The 9,281-nt window shown below is 33.4% G+C and overlaps 1 protein-coding gene across 1 annotated transcript; it reads left to right on the top strand.

Moving 5' to 3' along the window:
- Positions 1–6,179: 6,179 nt before the first annotated feature.
- On the top strand, positions 6,180–6,770 carry LOC17895704 (protein PHLOEM PROTEIN 2-LIKE A5). Its single transcript, XM_006300903.2, has 2 exons — positions 6,180–6,394; positions 6,503–6,770. The coding sequence occupies exons 1-2, from the start codon at positions 6,180–6,182 to the stop codon at positions 6,768–6,770; spliced, it is 483 nt and encodes a 160-aa protein (XP_006300965.2).
- Positions 6,771–9,281: the final 2,511 nt, after the last annotated feature.

The following is a 9,281-nucleotide window of genomic DNA, read 5'->3' as shown; positions in this document are numbered from 1 at the left end:
AAATCTTTTAAAATTCCTTGTAAATCCTTTTAAAACTGTTATAAACTTATAAAAACTTTTAAAATCCATTGTAAATCATTTAAAAACCATTCAAAAACCTTTGTAGGCTTCTAAAACTCTTTAAAAATAATTACAAATCTTTTAAAAACCATTTTAAAACTCTTGTAAATCCCTTTAAAAACCCTTGTAAAACCTTTAAAAGACCCTTGTAAAACCTTTAAAATAACCTTTAAAAATCCTTGTAAATCCTTTAAAATATGTGGCGGGAAAATTTTGAAAAAAAAAATTCCAGGAAATTGTTTTGGCGGGAAAATTTTTGGGGAGAAAAATTTTTGGAAGGAATATTCCTTTAAGAGGAAAAATATTCTATAACCTATGGGTAAAATGGCCATTAAAATTTAAAAGAATGAAAAAATGAAAATGACAAAAAAAGGAAGGTAGTTTTGCAAAAGGGTATCATAAAAAGGTTATTAGTAATAATTTTTCTAGCATATACGACATTAAGGTCGTTTTCGGTCTCGACGTTAGTATTACTAAGAACTAGTGATAGTTTAATTTGGGGATTTTCAAACGCTGTTAAAGATTTCAATCGAAGATGCATCATGCATGCATATCTCGTAATTAACAATATCGTATATTTTCAAAATTTTGAATCTAGTACAGTACTACAGTCTAGTGCTTTTGTCTTTCTATATCTTCTGAGAATTTTTAGAGATATCTAATAAACTGTTTACTTGGCTTTTATTGATTGTGTCGGGTTAGCTGGTTTAAATTGTTTTGAATTGTTTTAGTCTGGGTTACCGGTTTAATCTGGTTTAGTGAGTTAATTGATTTGAATGGGTTTAACTAGTTTAGTCGATTAGCCTGATTTAACTGATAAAAAAAAAGGTTGGCTCTTTTCAAAGTGGTATCAGAGCGGAACCAAGACAAGTGTGGAGTAATGATCTCATACTGTCAGGGGGTGTCGATCTTGGTGTGTTTCTCGTTGCGATCTGTTAGTGTAGGAGAATTATGGGACCCTGATTTGCGGAGAAGTTTAAATAAATTGATTTGAAAACATGTCATAAGTCAATAGGTCGGTTAGATTTTAAAATATACAAAAAATATATTTTTATTCTTTTTGGTTTTTCTATTTTATTTTTGGTTTTCGATTGACAGTTCACCACAAGTTTCTTTACATTTTTTGGTTGAATTAATTATCATATTCGTATTTGAAATAAGTATCCCATTCCAATTTCATTATACACATATATTGTTTTCCTAATTAAACTAGATAAACATAAACTAAGGTCTATCCTCGATATATATATATATATACGCATCCACATAACCGCTCTCACAAATAACAAACTAAAAAGCTTTCTCAAACCCTAAAAGCCGAAGCTTCTCTTCAACAATGGTGAACACTTATAAAATCAGTTTGATCATCATCATGATCATCTTGCTCTTCATCAATCAGCTTCATTTTTTCACACTTGATAAGATTGAAATTGATGATTTTGATTCTCTCGTGCGTTCCCTACGGCCTTATTATAATAGGTTACTTATTACTGAAGCCATTGAATCCATAATATTTCGGTGATCCGAGAGTTTCCACATTCTTCTTCTGCAAGCTAAGCATCATGATCTAGGGTTTTGAATTTGCTGTGTTAGGTTAGGTTTTGATACTTCGATCGATGAATCATATAAACTGAGAGTTTCCTCTGTGTTAGGTTTTGATCTAGGGTTTTGACTTTTGAATATGTTGTGTTATGCTCAATCTGTATATATATATTTCAATGATCCTAGAGTTTCCATTTTTCTTTGTATCCTGACTTTGTAAACTCGATCTTCTTCAATTTAATGGATTTTCTTTTGATAGAAATAATATATATCATTATTTTCAATTTTTCACATGTACCAACATGGTCAAGAGAATATTTACAGTTTGAACAAATATAAAGTAATTTTATAAAAAAAAACTTTTTAGCTTCCTTACAGTTCTGATTGATGTATGCGAACATGTGTGGTCGATGGAGGAGAAAAGATGGAGAGAGACCTTAGTATTAGTCTATTAGAGAATCAAATCCAAAACTCTGGTTTTCTTCATCACTTTTCACATAACGATTTCCCATACCACTTTGTTTCATCCGCTAGGTCATAACCTCTACAAGATTGACCAAAGAAAAAACCCTGTACAAGACATGTTCTTTAGTTGTAACTACGGATGTTATTATGGACAGTTGTCCAATGGACATAAACGGGCCTTCACAAAAAATTCCAACAAAATATTCCCGCCAAAAAAATCCGACAAAAAATTTCCCAAAAAAAACTACAAAATTTTATTAAAAAGAATTTTCAAGGATTTCTAATAAAAGCTCTCCATAATAATTTATAACAATAAAAAACATAAAATTTTAAAATAAAAATATACTATATTAAAAACAAATTAATAAAAAATAAAACAATATTTCCGCAGCATAATGCATGTATTTACCTAATACATCTAAAATATGAAAACACAAAAATAGTTAAAAATCAACATACATGGACATAAATAGACATTATTGTCCAGTATTTTTAAAGAGACGGACATAAATGGACTACAAATTTAAACGGACATAAATGAACGCGGACATAGACGGATGGACATAAACGGACACGGAAGTAAACGGACCGGACAAGTCCATGATAACATCCTAGTTGTAGCATATAAAATTGAACCTACCCGTTGACGATAACGACACAACGTGTTCTTTAGTTGACTCTTTAAAAAAATATAACATGTCGTGTAATCGTGTTCAGCCAGACCCACCGTAAAAGTCTATCAGCTGGATATGTTTTTCTTGATCCCTTAATCCCTTTGGTTGGTGATTTTCTATGGAAGATAGTTGATGAAGTACGTTCTTGTAACAAGTGGTGTTGTGAGAGGATCATGCAAAGGAGTAACTTCAACCAGTGTTGGTATTCTCCTTAAAGCTTGTGGTCTTCATATTACTTCAATCAAAATCGGTATGCATTCTACTTTTTAATTTACTTCTCTATTATTCTCTTCGATCGAGTCTCTCTCTTTGAGACAATTCAAACGATGTTACTTTCTCCTTTAATTTTTAACGGAGCACTCTCAAATCTTTCAGATCCTTATGTAAACACCAATGCTGGAACTATGCCCCCATTTGAGCATGGTGTTCAGGTAGATATATATATTACTTTTGTTTTAACTTTTAAATTAAAAGACTTCGGCTTGTAAGAAATTTTGAATTTATTGATGTGATATTATGGGAAATTGTGAGACACCGGTTTCCGGAGAGATTTAAACGAAATGATTAGTCTATTTATGTCATCAAAGTGCATTTATCTTTTCGGTAAAGGTTCAGAAAGCTCTACAGTTAAAACGTGTTTATGCTGGAATAATCAAAGGATGGGTGACCTTTCGGGAAACGCTTGTCGGAACTGTGTGAGTGAAGCCGAAACATAGGAAAATATCATATGGTGATTTGTAGGATCGCTAAACAAGCCATTAAGCCTCCCTGACGTAGCAAACCGGCCATCATATATTGATGGGGAGGACGTGAGGCCCATTAAGAGAGGTGGGTCCATGAACTGGTGGTGAACATATGACCCACTGGAGAAATAGCTGTCGGGACGTTACAAGTGGTATCAGAGCCGAACCCAGAAAATTGTGGAGTAGTGAACTCACACTGTGAGGGGGTGACAGTCTTAGTGCACAACGAGGACGTCGCGGCCTATTAATGGGGGAGAATTGTGAGACCTTGTTTTGCAGAGAGGTTTAAATGAATTGATTTGGCCACATATGTTACCATAGTGCACTTATCTTTTCGGTCAAAGATCTTAAGAAAACTTCCAGCGTGCTTATGCTGGAGTAGTCAAATGATGGGTGACCTTCCAAGAAGTGGTTATCGGAACTGTGTGAGTGAGGCCAAAACACAGGAAAAGATCATGTAGTGATTTGTAGGGTCGATAAAAAGTCATTAAGCCTCTTGAACATAGCAAACCGGCCGTCGCATATTGATAAACTCATGTACCTAGTGAGAGGACGCGAAACCTATTAAAAAAGGTGGACCCATGGGTTGTTGGTGAACTTGGGCCCCACTGAAAAGATGGTGGTTGGGGTATTACATAAATTAGTTGGATCTTGATCATGCAAATTACGAAAGGTTCTGACTTTGAATTTCTCTTTCTCATTTTATGTTCTTGATGCAAGCCTCTGACTTTGAATTTCTCTTTCTCATTTTATGTTCTTGATGCAAGCCTCTGACTTTGATTTCCATTTCGTAACCGAAGTTAAGATTTCATTATTTTAAGACGAGTATACCGCCGGATAAACTTTTTATGTTTAAATTTTATTATTTCAGAACTTACAAATTTTGTTGAAGTTTTTTTAAAAACAACTATCAAGATGGAGTAAACGTAATCTTTATTAAATGATTTTGATTTAACATATCTTAATTTATTAATAACTATAATAAAATATTAATTTAACCCTTGTATCAGATTAATGATATTTTAACTTTGAACCATTCTCCAAAACATTTTACTCGATGTGGATTGTTAAATGCACATTTTTATATTAATTGATAGATATATGCTCATTTTAAAAGATTCAAATAAAAATTTATGAAAGAAAAAACTAGATTTTTATTAACTTCAGATTTTATTGTGGGATCATGGTTTGCAGAGAGGATTAAATGAATTGATTTAGCCACCTAGCTATATCATAAAAGTGCACTTATCTTTTTGGTCAAAGCTTCTAAGATAACTCCACATTTAAGCGTATTTATGCTTGAGTAGTCTCAGGATGGGTGACCTTATAGGAAGTGATTGTCGGAATTGTATAAATGAGGTCAAACGATATAGAAAGATCATGTGGCACACCGGCCATAAGATATGGATGAGCACATGGGCCTAGTGAGAGGACGTGGGGTCTATTAAGAGAGGTGAACCCATAGGCTAAGAGTGAACATGGGCCCACTAGGAGAGGTGACGGTCGGGACGTTACAAGTGGTATCAGAGCTGAACCCATACAAGTGTGGAGCAGTGGGCTCACATGGTTAGGGGGTGACAGTCTTTGTGCGCGTTATAGTCTGTTAGTGGGGAAGAGTTGTGGGATCATGGTTTGCTGAGAGGCTTAAATGAATTAATTTAGTCTCATATGTCACCAAAGTGCACTTATTTTTTGTAATTAGACGAAATTATTCGGTTTGGGTTGACAAATTCGTGGTTAGAGTTTAGACTGTGTAATTAAACGAAATTATATTTCGATCTGAGTTGACAAAATAGTGGTTAGGGTTTAAATTTTGTAATTAAACAAAATTATATTTCGGTTTGTGTTGACAAAATAGTGGTTAGAGTTTATATTTTCTAGTTAGACGAAATTATATTTTGATTTGGGTGATAAAATAAGGGTTAGAGTTTAGATTTTGTAATTAAACAAAATTGTATTTCGGTTTAGATGTATAAAAGAGCGATTAAAGTTTATTAATTTTTTTATTTTTTATTTAAATATAGTATGACATGACATATTGTTTTATTTTAATTAGCTAATCAATAGAGGGTGAACAAGAAAAACCCAAGTATTGTTCCAAACTTAATTAAAAGCATACGTCTAATGATATAAAGGAAAATTAAACGGTTATAAATGATTACGATTACTGCACAAAACCAAAATATTAGAAACTCAATCACGTTGTTGTTTTTGTTGATTTTTCACACAGTTCCTACTTGATACCGTAATCTCTCTTATTATATTATCAAGAAAACAATTCTCATGCACATATTTCTTTGATCAGGATCAGAAGGCTCACTTGGCAATCTCAAAAGTGCTCAATCCTTCTAGGTATATCTTATAAATTGTCTCTCTTTTTTTTTTCTTTTTTTTTTTGGTCTTTTGTTTTCTTGGTATGTGGCTTGTTCGATTTGCGACTCAGTTAGAATCGAAATGGTCTTTTGTTGGTTATGTAACAGTATTCTCAAAGAGCCTTCTCTAGGGAAATGGACATCCGAAGCTAAATTGTGTAACAAGTTACATTTGCCGGTAGGTCTCAGCTCTCAGAAAGCTGAATTGGTAAAGACAAAGAACAGATACATGGGAAGCAATGAGAAGAAACAACGTTTCATTCAGAGCTGGCCGCCGCGCAACACATTACAGTTCTCCATCGACCGTTTCATATCCATATCCGATGAAAATTGCGGTATCAGGTAAGGTCGATCAAGTGTTCTTTAGTTTCCGAGGACAGCAACTACGGTACAACTTTGTTAGCCACCTCAGCGATGCCTTCCAGAGGAACGAGATTAAATTCTTCATTGACAAAGACGTTAAGAAAGGACAAGACCTAAAGAATCTATTTGTCAGAATCGAAGAGTCGAGCATTGCACTGGCCATCTTCTCTACTAGGTTTGTATACTATTCTTCCTCGTTCTCAATGTCTACTTCAGACGTTAATTATTTATCAACTCCACACATAAGATTGATGAAGAATCACAACCACTGTAATAATTATAGGTATCCAGACTCCAGATGGTGCATGGATGAGCTAGTCAAGATGAAGAAACTTGTTGATCAAGGAAATCTCCTAGTCATACCAATCTTTTACAAGGTGAAGGCAAAAGATGCTAGAAACCCGAAATGTAGCAGTGAGTTTGGTAGAAACTTCTGGAAGCTCGCGGAATCAGTTTCTAGTACGTCTAGAAAATATCAGATCGCGCATTGGTTGGAAGCCTTGCACTACAAAAAAAGAGTGATCTTGCAACACCGAAAATTGTTACAATAATTCAAAATACCGTTGCAAATCATTAGGTTGCAACAAAATTGAGACACATTTTGTATTGTTGCTATTTGAGTGTTGCAAACTCACATTTGTTGCATATATGTCACAAAATTTACAATGAATTGACTTCTTGCTATTATGTCGCATTATCGCAACAAAATTATTGTAGTAACTTTGTTGTAAAATTATGACATATATTTGCAACTTTAAATTGTTACAACTTATTGCGACATAAAACATATAGCAAATTTCATTGCAAATTTACCATGAAGACATTTATTGCTATATGTGTTGTATTATTGCAACAATAATTATGCAGAAAAATGGTTGTATAATTGCGACGTTTTAGTGCAACTATAAATTGTCATAAAGAAAAGCTACGTATAATATAAAAAAATAATGTTGCAAATTTGTAGTAATTATTTTTTCATATGTAGTCGTTGCACATATTTTATGACATGATGGAATAAGAAAATGTTGCAAAAATTTCACTACAATTTATATTCGTCGCATTTTTACGACAAATATATAGGCATAATTTCATTGCATATTTTTTTGATTGCAATTCTTTTTGCAACATTAATTATAGAAACTATATTATGTTTTTTCGGCACATAAATTATTAATTTATAAATATTTATTTAATATATATTCTCATAATAATAATAAAAATAACTTATTTTATTTAAATAATCAAATAATTATTCCAGCAATGCATAAATTTAAAACCAGTAGAAAAGCCAACGATCCTTAAAAATTAAAATCCATGATAAAAACTTAATAAGCATAAATAAAACAACTAAGTAAGCACTTAGTTGTTAGCACGAGCAGTGGATAGATGAGTGATCAATATGTGGATCATTTTCTCCAACCCTTCGAGCTTGTTGATCCTCTCTTTGATTTCCTCATTCTCTTGATAAATCTCCTCTAATTTTTGTTTAAAAACCTCCTCATTTTCCACATGATTTTCAAAGATAGTTGACACTCCACCCTTAACGAAGAGTTCACTGAAAAGAGCTCCTAGACCAAACACACGACCATTTGTTGCCTCCAGTCTTTTCTTTCTATAAAATATAAACAAAAACATTATAGTAAACATTATAGTAAACATTATAGTCAATACTAAACAAAAGCTTATAAAAATTAACAACAAAAACTGTATCGCTAATAAGATTCTATGACAAAATTGTGTTTTACCTTTGGAGAAGGAATGTTTCTTGTGAACGTACTATATTGATAAAAGTAACTAAGTATATATAAGAAAAAGTAAAAAAATAATCGTATCTTTGATACTGAATAATTTTGGATTTAGCCAAATCTTCTAAATATTATCAAAAAGAAAACACAAGCGGGAAAAGGTAGGGAATATTCTTCTATTTCCCTCGTAAACCAAATGAAAACTTAAAATTATTAAGAGATTATATTTTGGAATTGTGTAGTTATCCAAATGATATAAACTAGTGTATAAAATGATAATAAAAAAAGAAGAAGTTTAAAACGAGAAAGGGTCATGGGTGATTTATAGTCAACATATGTATACTTTTTTTGGCTTATTCAAATGATTTAGTCATTTAAATAACCGTTTGCTAACATACATATGTGACTCTTTTGACTTATCTACGTATGTTAAGATATGTGTATATGAAAGAACCCATCCCATTTTTTTTTTTTTTAAGCATGCAAACAATCCGGATTAACCACTTTAAAGCAACCCATACAATTTTACTAACACAACCAACTCAACGTAACCAGCGGAAGACTTAAACAAAAATCCAATCAAACCATTCCATTAATCCAACAAGTTCAACTATCAATATTCCAGAAACGAATTCATCCTAACATGCTTCTAAATTCCATTCTAGCATCCTAACAAATCTTACAATCATCTAAACACCAATGAGCGCCTAGATCATCCTCCTCTCCTCGCCATGATTCCACGGATCACACTTTGCTTTTACCTGCATCAAAGAAAGAGATGCATAAGTATTTCATAAATACTTAGTGAGGCAATCATACCACCACTGGCTATACACACAAGCACATTCAACCATTATCCAAGGAAAAGAACCAAACAACCAATAAAAGATAGACCAGAATCGCTTCTGACTATCGGTGTCGAACGACACCCTCCACTGGTGTCGATCGACACTCGCTGTCGACCCTCGCGGACGACACCGGTCTCGACACTCCAATCGTAAGACGCAGTTATCCTCGCGCGATGAAACGTTGGTGTCGAGCGACACCCACCCTTGGTGTCGATCGACACCGACTCTCTGCAGACGCTCCAACTGCGTTTCTCACTGGATCTCTTCTCCAAAAGACCACCACGATAAGAACGAGTCTCCAAAGGATTCCACAGGCATCAATCATCAAATAAACAGCCAAACAAGCAAAGGAAATCAATCAAACAATCATCAAAACCCTAAAACAATGATCAAACATGCTTAGATAAGCCTGGTCATGCACTCACCTATTTAACAAGAAGAACAGCAACGAAAACAAGGAAGAACAAGG

This window comes from Capsella rubella, unplaced genomic scaffold (assembly GCF_000375325.1).
Source record: "Capsella rubella cultivar Monte Gargano unplaced genomic scaffold, Caprub1_0 scaffold_2, whole genome shotgun sequence".
In the NCBI taxonomy this organism is placed as follows: domain Eukaryota; kingdom Viridiplantae; phylum Streptophyta; class Magnoliopsida; order Brassicales; family Brassicaceae; genus Capsella; species Capsella rubella.
The sequence above is the reverse complement of the archived record's forward strand: the minus strand, read 5'-3'. Positions and strand labels throughout refer to the sequence as shown.

What these genes read in the sequence shown, in the direction of transcription:
- LOC17895704 (XM_006300903.2), top strand. Translation starts at nt 6,180, where the DNA reads ATGAAAATTGCGGTATCAGGTAAGGTCGATCAAGTGTTCTTTAGTTTC. An exon ending in CTGGCCATCTTCTCTACTAG is followed by an intron (nt 6,395 to 6,502) that starts GTTTGTATACTA and finishes TAATAATTATAG; the next exon opens with GTATCCAGACTCCAGATGGT.